The following is a 15,399-nucleotide window of genomic DNA, read 5'->3' on the forward strand; positions in this document are numbered from 1 at the left end:
AGGCTGGGGGGGAAGGGGGTGGACGCCCCCCCAGATCCTCGACCCGTCCCCAGGGGATGTGGGACCGGGGTGGTCCTGGGGTCCCACCCCACCACCAGCACAGCGACACGACAAGAGACCAAACCTCGGGGCGGGGGGGGTGTGTGGAAAAAAGTGCCATAGAGAAAAAAACCAAAAAGTAATTTTATTAAAGCCAGACACTCTGATAGAAAAGAAAAGTAATAAAGGGAAAAGAAAAATAAAAAGCAACCCTTTGTCATCGGAGTTTGCGAGTCACAATGGTCACGTTGCGCACAGAACTACCCATGGCATCCACAGCGACACAGGGACAGCGCGGGGCACAGGGCGGGGGCGGCGGGGGGCCAGCCCCCCCAGCCCCCGCCTCCGCCCTGTGCAAGGCTTTTTTTTTTTTTTTTTAATTATTTTTTTTCCTTTTAAAACAGTTCACAAGAAAATTCATGCTAAGAGACACACGACGTTGTAGAAACCCCAAAACAGCCTCTAAGGAGTATTAGGAATTTTTTTTTTTTTTTTTTGTCCTTTTTAAAGTCGTAGCCTTTTTTAAACAACATCCAGACGAGTAAAGCGGGGTGCGCATGCAGCGGGCGCCTCCGACACATGCACGATGCAGGCAGCGCTTTTTTTTCGGGTCATTTTTGCAACATTTTCCTTTTTTTTTTTGTCCTTTTTTTCTTTTTTTTTTTTTTTTTTCCCCTCCCCGGTTTAAACCAGAATCAAGTTGGGGTTTTTTTTGTTTGGTTTTTTTTTCTGTCCTCTTGCTTCAGCGAAGGCACCGGGGCGGGTGCTGACGGACGGTTTGCATGATGCCATGAAAGGACGGACGCACACGCACGCGGAGACACACGCTCACGGAGAAACCAGCCTGATGGGCAGCGGCGGGGGGAAAGAAATGGGTGCAAGCCAGTGCCGTGCACCCCCTCACCCAGCGCCGCCCTCCTGGTCTGGAGGTGGGGGCCCCACAGCGTGGCACCCACCAGCGCCAATGTTTGGGAGGGGGCTCCCGGGATAAAGCCGGGGTGCAGCAAAGGGAACGGGGACCCCCCCCCCCCTCCCCCAAAGCAGCCGAAGCTTGCTCCCAGAGGGATGGGGGTCCCGGCACTCCCGTGGGTGCTACCGGGATGAGGGCTGCACTACCTACAGCCCACCGACCCCTTTGCACCCGGGGGGCCGGTGGCACTTGTCCCCCTCATGCCCCCAGGCCAGCGAGGTCCCTGGGGGGGCTGTCTGCAGGGCCCCTCCATGGGTGCTGGTGGGACAGAGGGGGCACATCCGGCCCCCCGGGAGCACCGGGACCGGGAGGGGGGCTGTGGAGGGTGGGACGGGACTGGGGGAGAGGGGGGAACCCCCTCGCCCCCCCGGTCCCGGCCATAGGAAGCTTTGCTACAGTGTTTCACTTTGGTACCAAGAAAAATAATTAAAAACTAAATAAAAACGCATCAGGTGACTTGCTATTGCTGCGGGGAGGCGGGTGCTGCGGCACCCCGGGGCCGGCGCCCGTGGGAGTCAGCGTCCCCGGGGGCACCCGGCCCCTTCCCCCCGGCTCCGGCAAGGGACGGGGACGGGGAAGGAAGGTGCTGCACGGAGGGTGCGAACGCAGCAGGAGGGCTGACAGGCCGCTGGGAACCGGCCCTCTCAAAACCACAGGGAGCTACAGTCTAACCAGGGAAGAAAATCCACCCCCTAATATACCAGACGTGAAGAGATTTATTTCTTTTCTTTTAAATATTTATATATATATTTATATTACGTATATTATATATATATAATATGTAAATATATTTTTTAAAACAATATAAAATGTTAAGACACTTCACTTAAATGTAAAGAGTTGCTTTTTGCAATCCAAAGAAATTGCATCATGATTTTTTTTTTTAATTTTTTTTTCCTCTTTGTTATTCAAAAAAGGCTCGTTCTTCTGTACAAAAATGATTGATATACAAAAAAAGGGGGGGGAGAGAAAAGAAGAAAAATAATAACAAAAGCAACCCAAGGACGAACTAGCCAACGAAAGGAGTGATTCGATCTCGTGTTGCACTGCGGCCGGGCCGCGCCCGCGGCAGCGCTCGGTGCTGCGCGCACCCTGCGCGCGCGCCCGGCTGGGCCGTGCTGGTGGGTGGTGGACACGGGCGGGCGCCGCTCGGCCACGCACCCCGGGGACCCCCCGGGTCCCCCAGGCTTGGCGGGGCTGGGGCCGCTCCCCGGGGGAAGGACCGCGGGGCCGGGGGGCTGCGGCGCGGGGGCTGCGGGGACCTGTCCTGCCTGCTCGGCCCCGAGGGCTTTCGGTGCGCGGGAAGGGGACAGCGGCCCGGCAGGGGGGCCCGGGCCGCCCGAGCCCCCCGAGCACCGCAGCAGCCCTCCGCCCCCGCGCCCACCCAGGCACCCTTTTAAAGTGCTACGTTCCGACCCGAGGGCGCCGGGCCGCCCGGCTCGGCCCCTTCCCGCCCCCTCCCCGTTTTACATCCTCAGCCTTCGGCCCCTGCGGCGGCAGCGACCCCCCCTCGCGAGGGCACCGACCCCTCGGCCGGCAAAGGACGGGGCCCGGCCGCAACGCCGAGCAGCCTGTCCCCCGGGCGGGCGGCTGTCGCGGATGCTCGGCGGCGGCGGGGGGTGAGCCGTGGGGTCGGGGGGTGTCGGGGGTGTCTTCAGCAGCCGCCGTTCCCCACCTTTCCGCGGCGGGACGGGTGCTGCCCGCGCGGGCGGTGGGGTTGGGTGCTGCCCGGCGTCCTCCTTGCTTGAAGCTGGTGAAAGCGGTGGAGCGAAGCTCTGAGAGCTCTTCGATAAACGGAAAACGGCAGGGTGGGAGGGGGAGGGAGGAAAACCAAACCAACGGGAACCCAACAAACCGAAATGAAGAGGAAAAAGGAAAGAAAAAGGGAGGAGAAAGAGAGAGAGGAACAGAAAGTGGCTGGTTGGCCATTGTGGAGCGAGATGGGAGACAGAAGTCGGGCCGTGGCGGAGCGGAGGCGAGACACAAGTCAGGCTGTGGCGGAGCGGAGGCGAGACACGAGGTCGGCCACATTGGAGCAAGACATTGGAAAAACAGAAAGAGAGGGACGGGTGGTGATCCCTCCAGGTGCCTCAAGAAGACAAGTCCCAGGGAGGAGGAGCCCAAGGAAGAGAGAAGCCCGGCCCCAGGAGCAGGAGAGCGGTTGGGTGGAGCTGGCAAGGATGCTCAGAATGAGATGGAGGAGTTCCTTGCCCCAAAGGAAGTCAATACGGGGATGGATGTTCTGCCAGATGCGGGTTTTTCTGAGACCGCGGGGGAAGTCTCACTAGCCTCTTTAGATGGTCTAGCGGCCTAGAAAGAAAAGCAAGATTCAAGGAGGAGGAGGAGGAGGAGGAGGAGAAAGGAGAGGAAAGTCAAAGTTTCTTAAAAAAAAAAAAAAAGGCAAAAGAAAGGAAAAAAAAAAAAAAAGGAAAGGGAAATAAAACCCAAAACAACCAAGAACCAAAGAGGAGTTTGTTCAGAAGCAGCATTGAGTTAGGCCTGAGGTCAAGCAGCTGGAAAAGGTCCACCACAAACAGCACGAGATGAGCTGGTCCCACGTGTTACTGGATGGGAAGGGGAGAGAGGCGAGAGACAGCCAGACGGACAGACGGACATGTGGACAGACAGGCACAGACAGAGGCGGGTGGGCGGAGGGGAGAGGGGAGAAAGGCGGGGAGGGGGACACAAGAAGGGCAGCGTTAGACCGGGGGTGCACGCCGCGCGGCATAGCGCCCAGCTCCGGCAGCCAGCGCCGGGGCTGCCGCGGAGGGGCCGTTCAGCCGAGCGGGGCAGAGCCTCAGCAGCCCCACGCCAGCCCCGGCTCCTCCGAGAGGTGACGGTGCCCACCCTGGCCCCCTGCGCCCACCGCGCTGGTGTGATCACCACCAGCAGTGCCACGACCCAGCTCTGCTCATGCAAAAGCTGGTCCAAAGGGAGCCGGGGCACCGGGAAGGAAGGATGCTCATAAACCCTCCCGGAATGGGGAGAGGGCTCCTCCAGCCCCTCTCACCCCTGCCGCAGGGTGGTGGGCTGCTGGGCAGGGGGGATGGCCAAATCCTGCACTGGGAGGGCAGCGAGGACAAAAGTCCCAAGGAAAAGTCCTGGTCTGGCCACCCCAGCGAGAGCACCGGTGGGTGCAGGGGGCTGGGTGACCGATACTGCCACGGGGTGCCCGGAGGTGGGGGCGAGGACGAGCACGGTGACACACAACCAGGACTGTCCTGTTGTGTGGCCGCCAGGGACTGGGACTTGGTGGCCTCCCTGGGGTGCCTGGGGCCAGGAGATGCTGCCCAGCCCCTTGGAGCTCCCGGCACAGCCCTTTTGGGCCAGAATTTCTCTGCTCCGCAGTCCATGGGGCAGTCCTGGACAGGGCAGCTGGAAGCCCCCGTCTCTCCCTGATTCTGCAGGGGTGCAAAAACCCACATGCACCCACGTACGCTGGGGGGGACTGGCAGGGAGACCCCGACCTCGAGGACGGACGCTGCCCGGGGACGTATCGCCGCCGCCCTGGGACTGCCTCGGTTGCGGTCACGATGAACAGCACCCACGCCGCTCCGACCCTCCGAGGGGGCAGACGGGGGGGCTGAGCCGTATTGCCAGAGCTGGGGGGGGAGCAAGGCACCCATTCTGCTCATGCGACATTTGCCCACATTGCATGAAATCCGCCCCCAACCCAGCTGGGAAAAACCTTTGGTTTATCCAACAGGGTTTATGGATCCAGCAGAATGAGCTAAATGGGGTTTGGGGGTCTGTGAACACCCGGCCCAGGGAGGGGACTTGAGACACAGAGCGGGGAGGGGAGGATGGGGTGAACCTGCTCCTGGTGCTGCTGCCCACGGTGGGGCCAGGAGGTGGGAGGGGAGGGCTGGGAGGGGGAGAGGAGAGGCGGGGAAAGGCAGAGGGCAGTGAACCAGCTGTGGCTACCTTGTGGGTGGCCTGGGCAAGCTGGAGAGCCACCGCCAGCACTGTGGTGTCAGCAAGAACAGAGAGGAGTGAGCCCCGCTGCCAGTGGCAGGAGCGGTCCCCAAGGACAGGTGAGGGGTGGGTGCTGGGCGGGGGGACACACACACCATCCCATCCCAAAGCGCTCCTCTTCCAGCTGCTGTGGCCCCCCCCACCCTCTCCCCATGCTGCTGGGTGCCCCGGTACCATCACCCTGCCTGGGACACCCCCTCTTGGGACGAGCTGCTTCTGCGGACGCGGCGGCGTGGCGCATGGAGGGTCCTGGCCCTCCGAAACCTCCCGGGACGGGTTGGGCAGCCCCAGCCCCAGGTAAGTGAAGCCCCTTGGAGCCCCTGTGCCAAGCACACAACTCGTCACCGTGGCCAAGATGACCAGAGGTCTCCGAGTCCCTCAGGGAGAGGGGACCAATGTTGGGGTGCAGCCCTGTCCGTCAGGGCAGTGGTGGCACGCAGGGCTGGGGGACAAATGACTCTGGCTTCAGCCTCACACCACACCGGTAACGAGTTTGCCACTCTCAGCACAAAGTCGTGTCCCTGTCCCCAGCATCCAGCTATGGAAACCACCACTCCAGGCATGGATGGGAGCGAGAGCCCCTCCTGCACGCCAACAGCTGGGTCCCCATGTCTGCAGCCCCACCGGGCTCAGCCAAGGCGAAGGGAGACACCGAGAGCACGCAGTCCCCAAAAGCAGCACCCACGGGTCTCCCCTGTCCCCCTGCCCACTATGAGGCAGCAAGGGAGATGTGGGCAGCCTGCGGCTTGGCCCTGCTGCCAGGAGAGCCGGCCGGGACGGCGCTAGGGATAGACTACCTGCTGCTGGCCCTGGATCCGCACGTACTCCATCCGCTGCTTTATGTGCTTGCTTTTGTCGGGGCTGCCCTGCTGGCTCTGCTTCAGGCGGGACGCTGGGTTCACCACCTTCATGGCTGGGATGGAAACGCCACCGCTCTGTCGGGACAGAAAGTTTGGGGAAGGGGGTTAAAACCGGGAGATGAAAGCCCGCAGCGGCACCGCTGGCAGCTGGGCACTGCCGGCACTGGCCGCCAGATGCCTGGAGCTGTGCCGAGCCCCTGCGGCACCAGCGTGCCGTCCCCGCCCGGCCGGCCCATGGTGGCAAACCCAGGCAAGGACAAGGTCACCGGCTTCAGGTGCCAAAGGAGCCAGGTCGCTTTGGCGAGCTCAGAAGCCAGCCAGGACTTACCACCAGCCACCACTGCAACGCAAACAGGGAGTTAGGGGCAGACATGGCAAACACCAGGAGACCGAGGGCAGGGGGAGAGCATCCCCCCGGGGCAGGGGTGCACGGCCCAGAGAAAGGAAAAAGAGGCGACGGGAGGCAGAAGCAGATTCCAGGTGGAAACGGCGGCAGTGGAAATACAGAGGTTTTTATTAACTAGCTGTGCACGGATGGAGATATGAAGGCTTGCAAGAGCAGCAGCGAGGGAAACTGTACCCGTACGCACGTTCCCTGGCACTGCGGGTCCCTAAAGCAGCGCCCGCACGGGAGCTCGGGCGATGCCGCACGCCGCAGGCTCACCGTGTGTCCCCCCGCTGCCTGGGGCACCCCAGATCCCCTCCCTGCCATCACTGCTGCCTCCTGCCTGCCCCACGCCAGGCCTGGACCAGCTGCTGCAGGCAGCAGAACCGGCAGTGCCAACGCTGCCCCAGGGACGTGCGATTGCTGCCCAGATTGCACCTCCGACGGGAGAGGGCCAACGGGTTACCGCAGCGAGGCCAGGTTACTAAACCAGTGCAGGCACGGCTCTGCACGCTGCCTGCCCTGCTCTGAGCTCCTCAGTGGTCCCACGGATGGGACACGGGGACCCCCGCAGCCCACAGCACAAGGAAATCCAGTCCCTGCCTGCACCGCACCTTCCCCGGCGCCCCGGGCACAAGCAGGCGCTGGATCTCAGCCTTCGCAACCAGCTCGCAGCGTCCTCGAAAGGTGGCCCGAGACCTGCCCTCTCCCGCTCTGCCTTCGGGACTGACCATGCCAGCCTCTCCTGCCAGACCCTGAGCTGAGGGTACCCGTGCGCGTACCCGTGCCAGCCACAGCCATAAATCCATCCCGCAGCTCCGCTTCTAGTTTGCCGGGCTCCGGCGGCGCAGAAGGAGCTGACAACAGGAGAAATTGCAGCTACACCCACTTGACGGCCCATTCACCCAGCGAGAGCACCACAACGGGGCCGCGGCGTCGCTGAGAACCGGGGCTGAGATAATTACTGCAAATGAAAAAGGAGATTTATTCCCCAATGCTGACTGTTAATAAAGGAGCAGGCTGACATCGGAGCGGCTGAGGGCATTTTCCCCCCTCTTTTCCCAGCTATTCAGCCAGCCAAGCGACTGCCGCAGATTCCAGCAGAAACCCATTTGGATGGCTTCGGGGAGCCCGCGCTGTGATTTAATTAGGAGAAACAGCTGCCACGCTCAAACTGCAGTTCGTTAGAAAAGTGCTTATGCAAAACGAGGGATGCTGCTTCGTCACCCAGTGCACCCAGCCCTTGCCGGCCCTGTGGGATGCTCATCACCAGCAGCGTGCTCAGCCCCAAAACCTGCCAGGGCAGAAGATACCAGCCAGCCAGGGTCTAATTCGGTGCTATGCGCAGCAAGGGATGGGCACCCGGTGGCACCGGCACCGCCTGCCTTTACGCTGCCGACTCCGCTGCCTGCAGTCCCGCTCCTGCTTGCCTGCTCTTCTCAAACCCGTTCAAGTGACAGGGAGAAAAAGAGATTTGTTTTCCACCTTGGCTCTGCCTGGAGGTAGAGTCACAGAGGGAGCAGGTAGAGGTGGAGGAAGAGAAACATCAGAGTGAGTCCAGGGCAGAGCACAGCAAAAGGAATAACAGAAAATAAACCTGCGGAGTGTCGAGAGGGAGCTGCGGCTTGGGTAGCAGAGGTGGCTTGGTCTTTCTCAGAGGTGGGCTCTGGGGAGCGTCATCTCTGGCTTGACTGAGCTCCAGGGCCGTCCCAGCGTCACGGCTGCTGTGTTCGAGATCCCCCAGACCTTTCCTGGTCTCCTCGCCACCATCCTCAGACCCGGCTTGTCCTAGCAGTTCTTTAGGGAATACGAATTCAACCGAGGGATGGCTGCTGATCTCACTGATGGTTATCTCCAGCTCACGGATAGTTTCTTCTAGGCTATCCAGTCTCTGGTATGTGCCTTCATAAATCTCTTTGCTGCGCGGGGTCATGGAGCAGCGAGGGGACAACTGCCCTTTGCCGAGCCCCTCCGCCGCCTTCTCCCCTGCCCTGGCATCCTCCGTACTGCCTTTGCCCGCGGCAGCCGGAGCCACACCGGCACGGCCCGGTGACGCTGCGCAATGGCTTGGCCGTGAGAAAGCAGCGACCTGCTCCTGGGGATGCTCAGCCCGGGACCATCCGCTGCCCCGCGGGGCTGGATTGCTGCCCGGGAAAGACCCGGGATTTGGCACCGGGCAGGCTTGTTTGCAAGCCCCAGCAGAGTCTTCAGGAGGGAGCGATGCCTCCCACAAAGCTCCTCCTCGGGGGTCCCCATCGCTGGGACGCCGGGGAATGGCGCCGGGCGCCCTGCCGCCTGCGCCGGTGGCGGGGAGCGTTGCTTCGCCATCTCCGGGACCTGCCGCCTCTCCCCGGGGACGAGGAGGTTGTGCAGCCGCGGGATCTTGGTGTGAAGACTTGCTGCTGCCTTCTTGCCTGCCGGCAGCGTTCAGAGCAGCATCCCCTCCTCCTTCCCCTGCAGGACAGCTCGTCTTCCACTTTGAGAGTGACGGGACCTTGCTGGCTGCCGGAGGGAACCTCCAAGTCTCTGCTGCTGCGTGGGCACGGCCCCGAGACGGGCTGCTCGGGGGCTGCGGCGCTGAGGCTGGAGGGTACCCGGCTGCGGACACAGGCTTTTCGGAGCTGCCAGGAGACACACGGCATTTCCTTCCCGCCTCGGGTGCGAGCTCCCCTCCTGCTCCTCCGCCGCCGGCCGGGTCCCCGTGCTCCGAGCAGCCCCTTTCCACCCACGCCTCCAGTTCGGCTTCGGGGGACGGCGGCTCAGACACCCACTCGGTGAGCACAATCTGGGGGAGGGAGAAAGCCCTGCTCCCCGGGGCTGCCAGGGCCGGTGGCTCCTAGGTAGAGAATTCAGAGAGATTAAGAGCCCGGGGGAGAGCGGTGGGAAGAAGCGGGGAGCTGCTGGGGAACACTACGTGTCCGCACGCACCACTTGGGTCCCCCATGGCTGGTGCCTCCGGGCATCCTACCGCTGCAGGGGGGTGTTCCCCCAGGAAGGGAGACCCTCAGCTCCCTCCTGCCCAGCCCCGGCGATCCCAGCGGCACCCACAGCACCAGCAGAGGCTGGTGTTCTACTGTGGTTAAGGCAACCTGGGTCTGGGAGATTTTGGCAACAACTTGCCCGGAATTTTTAGCAAAAACGAGTCGGTGCTGTTGTACCTCTCGAATACCTTCGGAGACCCAACGGCCACAGAAATCCAGCTTCGATTTCTCCCATGCTGGTATAAACTGGCACGGCACTGGTGCAAGAGCAGAGCCCGGCCCTTGCGGGCTGCTCGCTCCTGCAGGACGCCGCTGCTGCCAGCGGAGCCGAGGGCAGGCGACGAGGCGTCGCAAACGAGCTGCCAAGGGGCACCGGACCTTTAAAGCCCCTTTAAAGCAGCGAGAAGTCCCTGTCCTTCCCCCCTGCTCTGCTCCTGCCCCGAGGGAGATGCGAGGCGCCCTGCAACGCCCAGGGGAGCGGAGCCGGCCGTGCCCCCCGCCGAGGCGAGGGAAGGTGAGCTGGAGGGATGCTCTGGCAGAGGACGTGCCCCCCTGCAGCCGCAGCCGCGGGGTCTCTGCCCCACACCCGAGCCCTGCCCTGGCTGGGGGGCTGCCGCCTCCGCGGGGGCTCTGCACGCTGCCGGCGCTGTGGCCTCACGGCAGAGCAGGGCGATACGGCGGTGCTCCCCTCGCTAGACGCTTTCTGGTGAGGGGCTCGGCGGGACCCTCTCTGTCCCCTTGTTCTCCACCCCTCGAGCACCCCCAGCTCCATCCCATCCACCCTCCGGCCGCCTCCCTTTCCTGCTGCGCTCGCCACCCCGGAGCGCAGGGCAGGGCGGAGGGCAGGCAGGCCGGGAGGGAGCCGGCGAGGGTCCCGGCAGTCGCCGGCCCGCAGCCCAGCCCTCTCCCTTCCGCCCGCATCATGCACGTGGAGCGGGGTCTCCCTGCGCAGGGCGCGACATGCACCGCCTGCCGCGACCCCCTTCCAGTGAGACCCTCCCCGAGCGGCGGCAAAGCCGCCCAGGCGCCCGGTGGGGCGCGAGAGCAGCGAGCCCTCCCCGTGCCCTGCCTGCTGCGGTGCTGGCGTGGCCCCTTCCCTCCTCCCATCCACGCGGCCGCAGGATCTGGCCCTCACGGCAGCCGCCGCAGCCCCGTGCTGCTGTTGCGTGGGTGAGTGCTCGGTCCTGTGCCGTGCCGGGGCCGCACACGCAGCGGCAGTGAGCGAGGGAGTGGAGAGAAGCCATTAGTTTGTTAAACCAGAGAAAGACGCAGAAGTGAGTTAAAAAGAGGTGGGAGAGGAGGTGGTTAAAGTGCAGCCCGGCGGCAGGAGAAGGGATCGTCGCTCGGAGCGAGCTGTTACCTTCCATCCTTCGGCTGCAATGGAGGCTGCGTTGGGCCACATGTCTGCGTGCCCAGGGGAGACAGCAGCCGCCAGCGGATCGTAACGGAGCTTGGGAAGGAAAGGGGAGGCAGAGCTTCTCTGAAACACCTGGGGAGTCAAACACGGGGGTTGGAGCAGGGAGGCTTGGGGTAACGACGGCGCAGCCCGTGCCTGCAGGGACGCTTGCCGTGGACAGGGGCTCGGCAGCGAGTGAAGCAGCGGCTGTTCTCTTCAGCCACGGAGGCGACCCCGTCCCTCCGCTGCCTGCAGCATTGCCGGTCCCCTGACTCCTGGGGGAAAACCAGCCAGGGAAAACCATCCACGACCCACTCGGGCACCTCCACCATAGCAAATGGGGGGAGGAGGTGGGGCACAGCCAGCCTGGGGGTGTTCAGAGCCTCCGGACAGCGTCCCAAGTGGGATCTCTTGCGGGGTGCCCTGTGCTCAAAACCCAACGAGCCTCCAGCTGAAGCTGCGTAGTGTTAAAAAACAAACGAGTTTGGCTTAAAGCCCAAGACAGGGTGGAAGCGCTGAAGAGAGACGGTGAATCAGGCACACAGCACCTGGACCCAGCGAGGGGTCCGGCAGGCGGCAACTGCTCCGTGCTGCCCATTCCCGCGGCACCGCGCTCCTGCGGGGACACAGGTGAGGAGGGGGAAGCCCACTGCTGTGCCAGTGCTCGGGGTGTCATTCTCCGGACCTGAAGCCAAGGTGTTCCCCGCAGGCGCCGGGTGCAGCCACGCGTGAGCAGTGGCGTGGGCATCGCCTCCTGTGCGGGTAAGCTGGGGCATCCCGCGCTCACCTCCAGCTCCGCAATGATGCGGTCCTCGTCGTCGTCGTCTTTGATGGCAGAGGCGATGATGGGAGGGGTGGACGCTGGCCTGACCACCTCCGACACCGTCCGTCTCAGCTTCACCTGGGGCTTCTGGGTCTCCAGCTCCTCCGACTCGGCCTTCTGCAAGGGGGGGAGCAGGGCAATGAGGGGCGGGGGGCACGGGGAGCCGGGGCTGGTCTTGCCGACGGTGACCCACTCAGTCCAGCCCAGCAGCCATCCCGTGGCCCTGCTCCCTACCTTCATAAAAGCAGGCTCCTTCTTGCTGGTGACGATGACTTCGCCGCTGCGGGTTGTGGTCAGCCCGTGGGACGAGGGGAAGCTCCGGCGCGGCGGGGGAGGCGGCGGTGATTTGGAGGGCTTCTCGGTCCGGTACCGTGGCACCGTCAGTTCGTCTGGGCACAAACGATGCTGTGAGGGCACGAGACCTTTCCCTGCCCCTCTAATATAACACCCGAGGCTCTTCCGCTGCCTCCCGGGGCATAAACCTCCCTTCGGGGCAGCACTGCTCAGCCCAGGGAGACCCGCTGGTGATGGCACGGCCAGGGCACACACAGGATCGGGCACCCCCAGCCCCGGGATCCAGAGGTGGACCCCTGCCCTCCCCACGCCGTACCTGAGCCCCTGCGGCCATTGGGGTCCCCCTTGCCCCCCGACTTCGGTGCATGCTGCGGCTTGGATGGCTTGTGCTCAGGCGTGGAGGCGGTGCTGCCGCTGCCCGTGCCTTGCTTGTGCTTGGCAGCGAACTCCAGGTCGGGGATGGCCTTCATCAGCTCGGCTTGCGTCTCCTCCAGGAGGCGGTTGATGTCCTTGGCACTGTACTGGGTCAGCGCCGCCCGCTTCTCCTCCCAGTCCCGCTCGGCAGCCTGCGGACGGCAGGCAGAGCCCGCTGCAGCCCCATCCGCACGGCAGCTCCTCCTGCCCTCGCAGGCAGGACGTGACCCACAGCCCTGCTGCCGGACCCCCAACCTGCTGCCGAGCCCGGGAGGAGCGGGGGGGCCAGCGCTGCCCCCTTCCCCAAGCTGCCCACCCCCTCGATGTGCAATTGGGGGTGCTCCCAAAGCTGCCAGCATCACCTGGGGCTCCCCACTCCAGACACCCCATCGGCTGCAAACCCAGCGAGGAGGAGGATGACCCAGTTCCTGCCCCCAGCTACAGCGGGCAGACGCAGGGATAGACCCTCTAGAAGAGCCCCCCGAGCTGAGGAACCCATCCCAGGTCTCACCTCCACGGATACGGATTTGTCCGCACTCTTCTTGCTGGGGGTCTCCGGGCCCGTCTGGGTCTTGGCGGGTACCATCTCCGGAGCTCGGGAAGGGTTATTGCTCTTGGCGGGGTGGGTCTGGGTTTGGGAGGGGCTGTGCCCGAAGCTGGGCATGCCCAGGGTCTCGGTGACAGCCGTCAGGTGGTGGAGGCTCACGGGGGGGCTGGTGGGCATCTCCAAATCCAGCCCTTTGCTGAAGTCTGTCTCAGGGGCCACCTTCTTGGGCGACTGGCTGAGGTTGCTGGGGGAGGTCCACACGCCCTCGTCCACTTGCCTGCCAGGGACAGAGCAAAGGTGCTGGGTGTCTGCACGGCACGGGGCGGGGGGTTACTGCACCCTCTCCAAGCCACGCCACAAAAAAATTGCTCTCCCGCAGCTCTGCGTTACGTGGCTGAAGGTTGAGGTTCTCTGATGTCTAGGAAGGGGTTGGAGTCGATGCTACAGCGCACGAATGAGCTCCTCTACCCGGCTGTCCATTTTCAGGAACCTTGTAGGCAACCGGACCTCGCCGATCCTGGCTGAATCTGGCCGAGATTGCCCTTTGGATTCAGGAGTTATCAGGGCCGGGGAGTGACAGGCAGGCTGATTCAGACACTGCGTGATCATACGAGCTCATTTCCACAGAAAACCAGGCTAGCAAGGAGCCCGAGGCGAGCCCCGTGCCGGAGCCCTCCTCCTGCGGCGCGGCCGAGCGGTAACATCCCCAAAGGTCTGGTAATGGGAAGAGGCAGGTGGGCTCAGCCAAGGAGCACAGCTCAGCCTGCCGCTATCGTTAGGTCTGGGAGATGATTTTTCTCCAGCAGAACGTTTTCTGCTCCTCAGGAGAGGGATTTCTGATCACACCAAGGGTTGTGGAAACGTCGGTTTAGAAAGAGGGGTTCTCACATACACACTGGAGAGGACCGAGGGCATTTTTTAGTTCCTCAACAGAAAAATGAGCCTTTTTTTCAACAGCCCTTGGGATTTGCATCCATAATGTAGAGAGGACACCAGCACACGCGCGGAGGGCACAGGGACAACCGAAGGGACCAGCTCTCTCCTCCCAGGTCCCCATAAGGGGCAGATGCGGTTACGTGGGGGACAGTCAGGGCGAGTGCTGGGGGGCTGCGGGGCCAGGACCGGGCTCGGGGCTCACCTGCGGATCTGGGCGAGGGTGTCCGTCACCATCTTGCAGCGCTTGAGCAGACCGTCGAGGCGGTTCGGCTCCTCCTTGAGGAACTTGACGGCTTCCACCTCCACCCGCAGCACCACCCGCATCTTGCTCTGCAGGCTGGGGAACTGGGCTGGGGTGGGAGAGCGGGGGGTCACCAGGGCCCCCCGCTGTGCCAGGGAGCCCCTCCCAGTGCCCGGCTGGCAGGGCCAGAGGACCCCCCGCCCGCCAAAACCACCATGGCCATCATGCCCATGGCAAGGGCACCCCGCCAGATGGAGCGGGACGAATCCTGGGGAGCCTGAGCTGCTGCCTCTCCTGCTCCCCGTGCCCACCATCCCTCCTCCGTCCACCCGCAGGCACCGATCTCAGCCCCTGCGGGTGCCACGGGCACCAAACACTGCCCTGGAGCTGGGGGCTTGGTACCCAGGACCCTGGGGACTTGGAGGCAGGGGCTGACATGGAGCAGGGTGCTCCTGGCTCCCTGCCTGGTGCTCTGCTCGCCGTCGCGGCCGCTCAGCACCAGCCCAACTTTATGGGCAGGAGGAAAGCGGAGCTGCTCCCGCCTCTGCCCGGTGAGCCCCAGCGCTCCCCACGGCCGCCCACGGCCCCCCTTCTCACAGCCTCAGCGACTGCTGCCAAATCCTGCCGTGGCTCAGACAGCTCGCGGAGCGAACAGGGCACGCGGCAGGAGAGGGGGGTGCAGCCCTCGCCCCCGCGGCAGCAGCCCGAAGCCTGAAGGACACACACAACGCTGCCGGGCACCACGGGAACCTGCCCTGGGGATGCAGGCGAACACACCGGCAGCTGCGATCACACAAACCCGGAGGCAACGGGCAACCTGGAGCATCCCATGCCTGGGCACGGAGCAGGGAGATGCAGGAAGGCTCCGCTTGCCACCCAGCCCTGGACCCAGCCACGTCCTCACCCTTCAGGTCCGTCAGCGTCTCCCCGAGCTGCTTGAGCACCACCGCCTTCTCCTCCAGCTCCTGCACCGGGATGAGCCGGTGGTTGTGGGCCAAATCCTTCTGGATCTTCTCCACCGACTTCTCCAGGTCACTGTGAGCACAGGGGCAGGGCAGGGGCGTCACCGCTGCTCCGGGATGCTGGAGAGCACCGGCGGGGCCAGCCCGGCAGGTCCCCGCGCGGCAGAGGGGAGCCGGGCTGGGGACCCCTCCGTGCTGGGCGTGCGGTCAAGGATGTGACCTGGCACCGTGCGGAGCTGCTGATTTACACCCATGGAGGATCTGGCCCATCGAGGTCAGCGCGCAAGGGCCCCCTCCCCACTCACATGCCGAGCCCTGTGGCCAACCCCCGGCTCACTTGAGCTGCTGGGTGATCAGCTCCTCCTCGTTGAGGTAGCGGAGCCGCTCCTCTTCCACCAAGCTGCGCTGGCGCTGCAGGGGGTCCTCGTGCTTGCGCATGGTGTCCGTCACCCGCACGCTGATCTCCGTCTCCGTCCGCCTCAGCATCGTCTTCACCGTCTCCTGGTTCTGCAACTGTGGGGACAAGGAGGGGGGGGATTCAGGGTGGGCCAGATCCCCCCCGATGGGGACTGGTGT

At 63.7% G+C, this 15,399-nt stretch overlaps 1 protein-coding gene across 1 annotated transcript in view; it reads right to left on the reverse strand.

Moving 5' to 3' along the window:
* Positions 1 to 2,702: 2,702 nt before the first annotated feature.
* The window catches only part of SRCIN1 (SRC kinase signaling inhibitor 1), a 44,084-nt gene continuing 31,387 nt past the window's right edge, over positions 2,703 to 15,399 (reverse strand). The window contains exons 10-18 of the mRNA XM_082010789.1: positions 15,161 to 15,336; positions 14,766 to 14,896; positions 13,823 to 13,970; positions 12,649 to 12,961; positions 12,040 to 12,289; positions 11,664 to 11,818; positions 11,394 to 11,546; positions 5,782 to 5,919; positions 2,703 to 3,319 (exon numbers count right to left, since the gene is read on the reverse strand). Coding sequence (XP_081866915.1) covers positions 3,194 to 3,319; positions 5,782 to 5,919; positions 11,394 to 11,546; positions 11,664 to 11,818; positions 12,040 to 12,289; positions 12,649 to 12,961; positions 13,823 to 13,970; positions 14,766 to 14,896; positions 15,161 to 15,336 — 1,590 coding nt within the window. The 3' untranslated portion in view covers positions 2,703 to 3,193. The remainder of the gene's footprint in view (positions 3,320 to 5,781; positions 5,920 to 11,393; positions 11,547 to 11,663; positions 11,819 to 12,039; positions 12,290 to 12,648; positions 12,962 to 13,822; positions 13,971 to 14,765; positions 14,897 to 15,160; positions 15,337 to 15,399) is intronic.

This window comes from Phaethon aethereus (genome assembly GCF_964289735.1).
Source record: "Phaethon aethereus genome assembly, chromosome: 25".
Lineage (NCBI taxonomy): Eukaryota > Metazoa > Chordata > Aves > Phaethontiformes > Phaethontidae > Phaethon > Phaethon aethereus.